This window comes from Cetorhinus maximus, chromosome 18 (assembly GCF_964194155.1).
Source record: "Cetorhinus maximus chromosome 18, sCetMax3.hap1.1, whole genome shotgun sequence".
NCBI lineage: Eukaryota > Metazoa > Chordata > Chondrichthyes > Lamniformes > Cetorhinidae > Cetorhinus > Cetorhinus maximus.
In genome coordinates, this window is record NC_135896.1 from 8,483,162 (window position 1) to 8,495,923 (window position 12,762).

At 43.3% G+C, this 12,762-nt stretch overlaps 1 protein-coding gene across 3 annotated transcripts in view; it reads left to right on the forward strand.

Moving 5' to 3' along the window:
• Positions 1-12,762, forward strand: part of cep128 (centrosomal protein 128) — a 326,023-nt gene that overhangs the window by 151,636 nt on the left and 161,625 nt on the right. For 2 of the 3 annotated variants that reach the window (XM_078562064.1, XM_078562065.1), the window contains exons 15-16: positions 7,231-7,407; positions 12,681-12,740. In XM_078562064.1, coding sequence (XP_078418190.1) covers positions 7,231-7,407; positions 12,681-12,740 — 237 coding nt within the window. The remainder of the gene's footprint in view (positions 1-7,230; positions 7,408-12,680; positions 12,741-12,762) is intronic. The other variant, XM_078562066.1, reaches the window with a different exon arrangement.

Genomic DNA, 12,762 nt, shown 5'->3' on the forward strand with positions numbered 1-12,762 from the left:
GGGATGATACAGCGTGAAAACCCGCCATGCAGCCGGCAGGTAACTTGTCATTTTACCTGCCCACTACTGCACTTAGTGCAAATCTGGGACGATTCTGCCCCATAATTGCATTGGATTGGGCCCGGTTAAGAGTAAGTGCTCTTGAGGCCACTGATGATAACATTTGTAAATGACGTTGGGGATGATATTGAAAGCAGAATGGAAGCCTAGGTTTGCAGAGGCTGCCAACTTATGTGGCAAATGCAGGGTGTTTGGCCAAGAGGATGATGAGAACTACAAAGACTTTATCAGGTGGCTTGCATATGGTGTTTAAGGCTTGTAAGGTAATGCATGTTGATGCTAAAAATAGTGAAATGTTGGCATATTGTTAAATAGAGCGGGTGTAATAGCTGGCTAAGTAGCTGGCCAAATGTAGTAAGTTTCACAGCATAGGCAGCGGTTACAGGGGTAAATAGAATATTGCACTAAGAAGGAATTAGTAATCCTGCAATTCTGGAAAGTGCTGGTGAAGGCAGCATGCCAAATATTGTACTGTGATCATTAAAGGGAGAAACATGGCAATGAGTTCTCAGTTCAACATCAACATACCCTCTGAGGGTTCTTAATCTTTGGAATTCTCTTCTCCAGAGAGTAATGGAGGCCGGGTTATTGAATATATTCAAGGCTGAGTCAGGCAGATTTTTGATTGACAAGGGAATCAAGGGTTTTGGGGCACAGGCAGGGAAGTGAGGTTGAGACCACAATCAGATCAGCCATGATCCTGTTGAATGCCAAAGCAGGCTTGATGGGCCAAATGGCCTAGTCCTGTTCCTAGCTCTTATGATCATGTGAATGTTTTGAAAATTTGCCGGAGGTTTCTGGGGCGAAGCAGCTTAATTGGCACAGCTGAATAATGCAACTGTATTTTGTTTTTGTACATACTAAAGGTCTTAGCACTGTCACCTGAGTTAGAGGGTTCAAGTCCCACTTCACAGCCTTAGGCAGATAACCTAGAATGGCGTTACAGTGCAGTGCAGTTCAGTGAGATGTAGGCTAATGTTAAGTTGAGGCCCTTTCTGTTCTTCAGGTGGGTGTAAAAGATTCCATGACACTACTTGAAAAAGAGCAGGAGAATCCTGGTGTCCTGCCAACATTTATCCCTCAATTAACATAATTTGGGGAGGTAATGGCGTAGTGGTATTGTCGCAGGACTAGTAATCCGGAGACCCAGAGTAATACTCTGGGGACCCGGGTTCGAATCCTGCCACGTCAGATGGTGGAATTTGAATTCAATAAAAATCTGGAATTAAAAGTCCAGTGATGACCATTGTCGATTGTTGTAAAAACCTATCTGGATCACTAATGTCCTTTAGGGAAGGAAATCTGTCGTCCTTACCTGGCCTACATGTGACTCCAGACCCACAGCAATGTGATTGACTCTTAAATGCCCTCTGAAGGGGCCTAGCAAGCTACTCCGTTGTAACAAGCTGCTACAAAGACACAAAAAAGGAATGAAACTGGACGGACCACCCGGCATCGACCTAGGAAACGACAACGGCAATCGCAGCCCTATTGACCCTGCAAAGTCCTCCTCACTAACATCTGGGGTGCCAAACTAGTCAAGCCTGACATAGTCATCCTCACGGAATCATACCTTACAGATAATGTCCCAGACTCCACCATCACCATCCCTGGGAATGTCCTGTCCCACCGACAGGACTGACCCAGCAGAGCAGGCAGCACATTGGTATACAGTCGGGAGGGAGTTGCCCTGGGAGTCCTCAACATCAACTCCGGACCCCCTGAAGTCTCGTGGCATCAGGTCAAATATGGGCAAGGAAACTTCCAGCTGATTACCACGTACTGCCCTCCCTCAGCTGATGAATCAGTGCTCCTCCATGTTAAACATTGGAGGGTGGAAAGGGCACAGAATGTTCTCTGGGGAGGGGTACTTCAATGTCCAACACCAAGAGTGGCTCGGTAGAACCACTACTGACCGAGCTGGCCAAGTCCTAAATGACATAGCTGCTAGACTGGTTCTGTGGCAGGTGGTGAGGGAACCAACAAGAGGGAAAAATATACTGGACAAACCTGCCTGCCGCCGTGCTAAATGGGATAAATTTCGAACAGATCTAGCAACTAAAGACTGGGCATCCATGAGGTGCTGTGGGCCATCAGCAGAACTGTACTCAAACGCAATCTGTAACCTCATGGCCTGGCATATCCCCCACTCTACCATTAACATCAAGCTAGGGGATCAACCCTGGTTTAATGAAGAGTGCAGGAGGACATGCCAGGAGCAGCACCAGGCATGCCTAAAAATGAGGTATCAACCTGGTGAAGCTATAAAACAGGACTACTTGCATGCCAAACAGCAAAAGCAGCAAGTGAAAGACAGAGCTAAGCAATCCCACAACCAACGGATCAGATCTAAGCTCTGCAGTCCTGCCACATCCAGTCGTGAATGGTGGTGGACAATTAAACAACTCACTGGAGGAGGTGGCTGCATAAATATCCCCATCCTCAATGATGAAGGAGCTCAGCGCAGCAGTGCAAAAGATAAGGCTGAAGCATTTGCAACAATCTTCAGCCAGAAGTGCCGAGTGGATGATCCATCTCAGCCTCCTTCGGAGGTGCCCAGCATCACAGATGCCAGTCTTCAGCCAATTTGATTCACTCCACGTGATATCAAGAAATGGCTGAAGGAACTGGGTACTGCAAAGGCTATGGGCCCTGACAACATTCCGGCCATAGTACTGAAGACTTGTGTTCCAGAACTTGCCGTGCTCCAAGTCAAGCTGTTCCAGTACAGCCAAAACACTGGCATCTAACCAGCTATGTGGAAAATTGCTCAGGTATGCCCTGTACACAAAAAACAGGACAAAATCCAACCCAGCTAATTACCGCCCCATCAGTCTACTCTTGATCATCAGTAAAATAATGGAAGGGGTCATCAACAGTGCTATCAAGAGGCACTTGCTTAGCAATAACCTGCTCACTGATGCCCAGTTTGGGTTATGCCAGGGCCACTCTGCTCCTGACCTCGTTACAGCCTTGGTTCAAACACGGACAAAAAAGCTGAACTCCCGAGGTGAGGTAAGAGTGACTGCCCTTGACATCGAGGCAGCATTTGACTGAGAGTGGTATCATGGAGCCCCATCAAAATTGGAGTCAATGGGAATCAGGGGGAAAACTCTTCCCTGATTGGAGTCATACCTAGCATAAAGGAAGATAGTTGTGATTGTTGGAGGTCAGTCATCTCAGCTCCAGGACATCACTGCAGGAGCTTCTCAGGGTAGTGTCCTCGGCCTAACCATCTTCAGCTGTTTCATCAGTGACCTTCCTTTCTTCATAAGGTCAGAAGTGGGGATGTTCATGGTTCACGACTCCTTAGATACTGAAGCAGTCCATGTCCAAATGCAGCAAGACCTGGACAATATCCAGGCTTGGGCTGACAAGTGGCAAATAACATTCACGCCACACAAGTGTCAGGCAATGACCACCTCCAACAAGACAGAATCCAACTATCGCCCCTTGATGTTCAATGGCATTACCATCACTGAATCATCCACTATCAACATCCTGGGGGTTACCATTGACCAGAAACTGACCTGGACTAGCCATATGGCTGCAGGGTGACCAGGGATGGGAACTGAATATACTGAATATTCAGTATTTAGGAAGGACAGACAAAAAGGAAAAGGCGGTGGAGTTGCATTGCTGTTTAAAGAGGAAATTAACGCAACAGTGAGGAAAGATATTAGCTCTGACGATGTGGAATCTGTATGGATAGAGCTGAGAAACAGTGGGGGTTGTATATAGACCCCCAAACTGTAGTGGTGATGTTGGGAATGGCATTAAACAGGAAATTAGAGATGCATGTAATAAAGGAACATCTGTAATTATGGGTGACTTTAATATGCATATAGATTGGGCAAATCAAATTAGTAACAATACTGTAGAGGAAGAATTCCTGGAGTGAATACGTGGTGTTTTTCTGGACCAATACGTTGAGGAACCAATGAGAGAACAGGCCATCCTTGACTGTTGTGTAATGGGAAAGGAATAATTGGCAATCTAGTTGTGCGAGGCCCTTTGGGGATGAGCGACCATAATATGATAGAATTCTTCATCAAGATGGAGAATGACGTAGTTGATTCTGACACTTGGGTCCTGAATCTTAATAAAGGAAACTATGATGGTATGAGGCGTGAGTTGGCTATGATGGATTGGGAAATGTTACTTAAAGGGATGACGGTGGACAGGCAATGGCAAACATTCAAAGAGCACATGGGGTGAACTGCAACAATTGTTTATTCCCGTCTGACGCAAAAGTAAAACAGGAAAGGTGGCCAAACCATGGCTTGCAAGGGAAATTAGAGATAGTATTAGATGCAAGGAAGAGGCATACAAATTGGCCAGAACAAACAGGATTGGGAGCAGTTCAGAATTCAGCAAAGGAGGGCCAAGGGATTGATTAAGAAGGAGAAAATAGAGTATGAGAGTAAGCTTGCAGGGAACATAAAAATTGTCTGTAAAAGTTTCTATAGGTATGTGAAGAGTAAAAGGTTGGTGAAGACAAATGTAGGTCCCTTACAGTCAGAAACAGGGGAATTTGTAATGGGGAACAAAGAAATGGCTGACCAACTAAATACATACTTAGGTTCTGTCTTCACAAAGGAGGACACAAATAACATACCAGAAATGTTGGGGAACCACAGGGTTTAGTGAGAGGGAGGAACTGAAAGAAATCAGTATTAGTAGGGAAATGGTGTTGGGGAAATTGATGGGATTGAAGGCCGATAAATCCCCGGGGCCTGATAATCTACATCCCAGAGTTCTTAAGGAAGTGGCCCTAGAAATAGTGGATGCATTGGTGGTCATCTTCCGAGATTCTATAGACTCTGGAACAGTTCCTACAGATTGTAGGGTAGCTAATGTAACCCCACTATTTAAAAAAGGAGGCAGAGAGAAAACAGGGAATTATAGACCAGTCAGCCTGACATCAGTAGTGGGGAAAATTCTAGAGTCCATTATAAAAGATTTAATAGCTGAGCACGTGGAAAACAGTGGCAGAATCGGACAGAGTCAGCATGGATTTATGAAAGGGAAATCATGCTTGACAAATCTACTGGAATTTTTTGAGGAGGTAACTGGTAGAGTTGATGAGGGGGAGCCAGTGGATATGGTTTATTTGGACTTTCAGAAGGCTTTTGACAAAGTCCCACATAAGAGATTGGCATGTAAAATTAAAGCGCATGGGATTGGGGGGTAGTGTATTGAGATGGATAGAAAACTGGTTGGCAGGCAGGAAACAATGAGTAGTAATAAATGGGTCTTTTTCTGAATGGCAGACAGTGACTAGTGGGGTACCGCAGGGATTGGTGCTGGGGCCCCAGTTATTCACAATATATATTAATGATTTAGATGAGGGAATTAAATGCAATATCTCCAAATTTGCAGATGACACAAAGCTGGGTGGGAGGGTGAGCTGTGAGGAGGATGCAGAGATGCTTCAGTGTAATTTGGACAAGCTGAGTGAGTGGGCAAATGCATGGCAGATGCAGTATAATGTGGATAAATGTGTGGCAAAAACAGGAAGGTAGGTTATTATCTGAGTGGTTACAAATTGAGAGAGGGGAATGTGCAACGAGACCTGGGTGTCATTGTACACCAGTCGCTGAAGGTAAGCATGCAGGTGCAGCAGGCGGTAAAGAAGGCAAATGGTATGTTGGCCTTCATAGCCAGAGGATTTGAGTACAGGAACAGGGATGTCTTGCTGCAATTGTACAGGGCCTTGGTGAGACCACACCTGGAATATTGTGTGCAGTTTTGGTCTCCTTATCTGAGGAAGGATGTACTTGCTATAGAGGGGGTGTAGCGAAGGTTTACCCGACTGATTCCTGGGATGGTGGGACTGACATATGAGGAGAGATTGAGTCGATTAGGATTATATTCACTGGAATTCAGAAGAATGAGGGAAGATCTCATAGAAGCCTATAAAATTCTGACAGGACTAGACAGGGTAGATGCAGGAAGGATGTTCCTGATGGTGGGGGAGTCCAGAACCAGGGGTCACAGTCTGAGGATATGGGGTAAACCATTTAGGACTGAGATGAGGAGAAATTTCTTCACCCAGAGAGTGGTGAGCCTGTGGAATTCGTTACCACAGAAAGTAGTTGAGACCAAAACATTGTATGTTTTCAAGAAGGAGTTAGATATGGCTCTTGGGGCAAAAGGGATCAAAGGGTATGGGGAGAAAGCGGGAACAGGCTATTGAGTTGGATGATCAGCCATAATCATAACGAATGGTGGAGCAGGCTCAAAGGGCCGAATGGCCTACTCCTGCTCCTAGTTTCTATATAAATACTGTGGCTACAAGAGCAGGTTAGAGGCTAGAAATTGTGCAATGAGTAACTCACCTCCTGATTCCCTAAAGCCTGTCCACGATCTACAAGGCACAAGTCAGGAATGCGTTGGAATACTCCCCACTTGCCTGGATGAGTGCAGCTCCTACAACACTGAAGAAGCTAGACACCATCCAGGACAAAGCAGTCCACTTGATTGGCACCACATCCACAAACATTCACTCCCCACCACCCCCACCACCGCCACCGACGCACGGTAGCAGCAGTGTGTACCATCTACAAGATGCATTGCAGGAATTCACCAAGGCTCCTTAGACAGCACCTTCCAAACCCACAACCGCTACCATCTAGAAGGACAAGGGCAGCTGATAGATGGGAACACCATCAGCTGGAAGTTCCCCTCCAAGTCACTCACCATCCTGACTTGGAAATATATCGCCGTTCCTTCGTTGGGTCAAAATCCTGGAACTCCCTTCGTAACAGCACTGTGGGTGTACCTACACCACATGGACTGCAGCGGTTCAAGAAGGCAGCTCACCATCACCTTCTCAAGGGCAACTAGGAATGGGCAATAAATGCTGACCCAGTCAGCGAAGCCCACATCCTGTGAACGAATAAAAAATTTTTTTTACAAAGAACAAATTATCTAATCCTTTGTCTACTACTATTTGTTGCATCTTGCTATGTACATATTGGCTGCATTTCCCTACATTGCAAAACTGACTACACTTTAAAAGTACTTTACATATGAAGCATTTTGGGGATATCCTGGCACAATATAAATCCAAGTTGCTTTTTTCTCCCTTGTCTTTCTGCACTGAAGCATTGAATACAGTTATAGTTGAGAAACCTGTAACGATGATCATTTATGTCCCTTCTGCAGGGTAAGCTGGCAGTTAACGGTGAAGAATGTGCAAGGCAACTGGAGCAAATGACATTTCAGCTTAAAGATCAGATTAGAAGAGTCCAAACAGAGCAAGAGACGATCCTTTGTGCTGTAGGAAAAGAAATTGATGCTGCGTGTGATTTCCTCTCCAGGGATCCTGGTGACAAGTTCAAAGTAATCAATGTAAACTCTTATTGACTTTACGCAACTAACTTCAGTTTGTTTTCCCCCTCCACCACCACCTGCTACGTTAATCTCTGTCGTCTGTATTTCATTTTTCAGCAAATACCACAAGCAGATAACCTGTATTTAAGCCTTTGTTGACGATGCGCTGTTGATGAGAATGAATGGAGATGTGTCTGAGCAGCTTGGCGTGACTTTGGCTTTGACATTTCTTCCAGTCCTCTTCTCACTTCTCATTTGGATTTGTGACTCCTAATCCATAATGAAACATTATAATACAGAGAATCTCTCTATGGGCTCACCCTTTTCCTATCTCTAACTTCCTCCAGCCCTACAACCCTCTGAGATCTCTGTGCTCTTCCAATTCTGGCCTCATGCACGTCTGATTTTCAGCACTCCACCATATTCCTTAATCTGTTTAGGCCTCAAGCTCTGGAATTCCCTTCGCAAACCCTTCCACCTCAGTCATTATGGCACAGAAGAAGGCCATTCGGTCTATCAAACCTATGCTGGCTCTCTAGAGCAATCCAATCCCTTGTCCCTGTCTCCTCCTCCAACCCTGCCACCTTTTAAGTTCATTTTCATTAAGTGTCTCTCCAATTTCCTTTATAAATTATCGATCGTTTCTGTTTCCTACCCGTAGGCAGTGAGCTTGAGGTCATTTTCAGTTGCTGAGTAAAAATGTTCTTCCTCGCATCCCCTGTGATATCTCTTGGCCAAAATCTAAATTGTGTCCCCTAGACCTTGTACCATCAGCTAACGGGAATAGCTTTTATTTTGTCTACCTTACCTTTACCTATCATAATGTATACCTCTCTCAGTTCTCCCCTCAACCTCCATTTACTTTGAGGAGAACAACCTCAATTTCTCCAACCTAACTTTGTAGCTAAATTCCCTGGAATAATTCTGGTAAAGCCCCTCTGCACTCTCTCAAGGCCCTTCATTCACATCCTTCTGAAAGTACAGTGACCAGAACTGAACGTAATACTCTACCACTGAGTTTTGTATATTTGAGCATATCTTATTTACATTGAAATTAGTTTCACATTTTTGTCCAATTTTGGATAATTTCTTCATGAAATTACAGATCTATAACTTCCAGTAAAAGTATATTCTTATCAGATACATCAACTACTTACCCACCCCTCTGCTAACCTTTCTGTGTCCTGTTGCAGTCAATTGGTATCATCCTTACTGTTTGCCACACCTGCAAGTTTTGTATCATTGGTAAATTTTGAAATTTTACTCTATTCAAACATCCAAATCATTTATGTGTTGGCTAACTCCCAAGCCTGGATGTGAAGGAGCTCCATTTATGAAGCACAAGATCACATAAGGTTTGCTCACTCTTCTCTCAATATGTCCACCTTCAAAGATCTGTGCACATGAGCCCCCAGATCTCTCTGTCTGTGCACTCTTTAAAACTGTGCCATTAAGTGTATATTGCCTCTTGCTATCCCTTCTGCCAAACTGCATCACCTCACAGTTCTCTACTAAATTCCATCAACTACTTACCCACCCCTCTGCTAACCTTTCTGTGTCCTGTTGCAGTCAATTGGTATCATCCTTACTGTTTGCCACACCTGCAAGTTTTGTATCATTGGTAAATTTTGAAATTTTACTCTATTCCAGCATCCAAATCATTTATGTGTTGGCTAACTCCCAAGCCTGGATGTGAAGGAGCTGACTTCTCCCCTCTAACATACCAGACAGCCTGGCTGACTCTTCCTTATATACAATTGAGTATAATTAACAGGTCAACAACCAGCACCTGTTCACATTATTACCTTCAAGTACTGGGTATTAACATTCATTAAACAGAACCTATTAGATGCCAACAATATATGTAATATATATATAAAAAAACAGTGGTTCTAGCCCTGACCCTTGGGGTACACCATTGTCTACCACTTTCCAGTCTGAAAAACAACCATTTACCACAACTCGCTGTTTTCTGTCCTTAAGCCAATTTTTTATCCGAGCTGACACTGACCCTCCTATTCCATGAACCTTGAATTTTGGTAACCAGCCTTTTAAGTTGTACATTGTCAAACATTTTCTAAAAATCCATAGAGACAGCATGCTGCATTCCCTTCATCAACCTTCTCTCACTCCACCTCAGAAGAGCAGGGAAGTTATCTTCGGTGCCCATATAGACAGCATCGCCGCATACCCTTCATCAATCTTCTCTGTTACTTCATCAAAAGTTTCATTTAGATTAATCATGATCTACCATTTACAAAATCTGTGCTGGCTCTTCCTAATTAACTTGAACATCGCCAAGTATCCATTCTTTTTTTCCATGATTATAGTTTTAAAAACTTTACCCACCACTGATGATGGCCTGGAGTTACTAGGGATGCCCTTACACCCTATCTTGAATAAGGATCTCTTTTTTGCCACTATCCAATCTTCTGGCACCGCCTCTACCCTTTAAGACACTCCTTTAAAACCTTACCCCTGTGCCCAGCTCTCCCAATATCATCTATGTCAAGTTTTATTTGATAATGTCTTTCATGCCCTAACGATGCTGCAAATGAAATGCTTTTGAAGTGTAGGCACTATTATTTTATAAGCAAGCCAATTTGCACATAGCAAGGTGTCACAACCAGCAGTGAGATCCATCAGTCTTTATTCGTGGTGTTGGCCAGGATACCAGGTGATGTACTCTTCCTGCTTTTCTTCTTGATTTCACCTACATGAAAGCAATTAAAGCCTTGGCAAAATATCTCAACCAAAAGGATACACTTCCTGAGCACTGCACTAAACTGCAGCCAAGGTGCCCAATTCGCTGGAGTGAGGCTTGAGCTCACAACCTCTGACTTAAGAGGCAGGAGCTCTACTACGAGGCTCAGCTGACACGAGCCTGCAGTATTGTATATGTCAGAATATCCTTTATAATATTTATAATAGAAAGTTTAACTTCAGAGAACATGTACTTGAAGAATGAGGGAACAGATGACTATGTGAAAAAAACTCCTGTTTACCCTCCTCCTCATTTCTGTCTGTCTCACCAGTTTGGCCATTTATTTTAACTCAGTTTGACTTAAGTGCAGATGATAAAAACTCTTGCTGCTTTCATTCCTTTGACAATACATTGCCCTTATGCATGTATTTTTTATTTTGATGTTTTTCAATCCCAGCACTGCACCATAAATCAGTTAAGAAGCAGTGAAGTATTGTGAATGACAATTGAAATAATAGATTTTTATTTTGCTGCTTTTATTCAACGTGGTCACATTTTCGACTTCTTAAATTCTGTGAACCTGGATTCTATAGACAGTTAAATTGCATTCAGTTGATTCTTCTACTGCAGCCTTTCCTGTTGGTTGGCCATGGCTCAGTCGGTAGCTCCTTGTCTCTCTCTCACAAGGTTGTGGGTTCAGGTTCCACTCCAGGAATTAAACACAAAAACCAAGGCTGACATTCCAATGCATAACTGGGAGAGTGCTGCACCATCGGAGATACTGTCTTTCGGATGAGACAGGTCTACCATCTCAAGTAGTTGTAAAAGATCCCATTGCACTCCGCCTCAGAAGAGCAGGGAAGTTATCTTTGGTGTCCTGGCCAATATTTATTTTCCAATCAGCATCTCAAAAACAGATTATCTGGTAATTATCGCATTGCTGTTTATGGGAGCAATGTACAAACTGGCTGCCGTGTTTCCTATATTACAACAGTGACTATACTTTCAAAAGTACTTTGTTAGCTCTAAAGCACTTTGGGACAAGTGGTGGTTGTGAAAAGCACAATATAAATACAAGTATAATAAAAACAAAACACTGCAGATCTGAAATAAAAGCAGGAAGTGCTGGAAAAACTCAGCAGGTCTGGCAGCATCTGTGGAGAGAGAAACAGTGTTAAAGTTTCGAACCCAATATGACTTCTTTAGAACCGGGAGTCATATTGAACTTGACGCTAACTCTGTTTCTTTCTCCACCGATGCTGCCAGACCTGCTGAGTTTTTCCAGCACTTTCTGTGTATATTACATAAATACAAATGTTCTTTTTTGATCTCCTGCAAAATTGCCTCGGCACTGATGCTCGATCAGTCTTTTCCAGAAGAGGGTGCTAAATTATTACAAGTCTCACCTTGCTTAAATACTGTAATTGTTAGCAATCTTAACTACAACTACAGGACTAATACGACAGAACAGTCTTAAATCGTACCTGAAAGTAATTTATTGCTTGAAGCACTGATACTGTCATTGTATAATTTTAATGGCTGACACCTTGCTGCCATTATACTGGCACTGAGGAATGAATAATTTCAGGTAAGTAGTTATATTGGAAGGTTCCTTCACTATCTGCAATTTCACCAGTTTTCTAAATGGATTTCCCAATAATTTACTAATTTCAAATCCTGCTGCAGTGCCAGTTGCCTAAGGTAATGAACCTGTATCCAGCACCACTACATATCTCGGTCCTATCTAAGTGCATCCACCATGTGTTGGCAAAAAATGCTTCTGATGAACTCCCAATTTGTATTATTGGGGGTTTAACAATTGGTTAACTGAAATTAAGGCAATAATTCTATCTTGGGTTTCAGTTGCCATTCATGAACAGCCCCAACCAGCTGCTCTTGGCCTTCCTTCGGCTCCTTATTCATCTTGTTGCTGTTGTGAGATCTTGCTGCGTGTGAAATGCTGCTGCCTTTGTCCACCAAACAGTTGCATTTCAAAAGTTAATCACCGAATTTGCAGGTGTTTGAGAGATGTGGTAATATGTGCGTTTAATGTTTTTCTGATTTTGTGATGCCATCAGAATCTCTGGACACAATCTCTCCCCTTGGAATTCCCTGCTAGGCACCTTTAGCCTGTGTGCAACGCCGTATGTTTTGTGGACAGGTACATAGCTGTTACGGTGCAAACAGAGCTACATGTTTTTTTATAAGATACAAATAATATCCTGCAGGGCAGGAACAACTTGTGATGGGCTGACTTGCAAATCACATTTAGTTTTCTGCATTAAAAAAAATGCAAATGATGAAGGGTGACTTGTGACTAACTGGAGTTGGTAAGAGGCAGAGTACTGATGACTTCCCAACTGCTCTTCTGTGTACAAGCTTCCCAGAGATTGTGTTTCAGGGCTTCGGCAGGAAATCAATCAAGGTTCATGCTTTAGAATCGTGGGCCTAATTAATTTCCTTTATAAACTGTATGAAATTGCCACCTGGAAAGTAGTTTTTTTTTCTCGAGCAATCATTCTTTCCGTATGCAATCTCTTCTGTTAACAAACAAACCACAATCTAATTTTCTTTGCAGGCAATAACACTTACACCTGGATTAGAAAATGATCCCCATCGCTGGCTGGCCGAAATGAAAGTATGTATTCAGGGCACCAGTC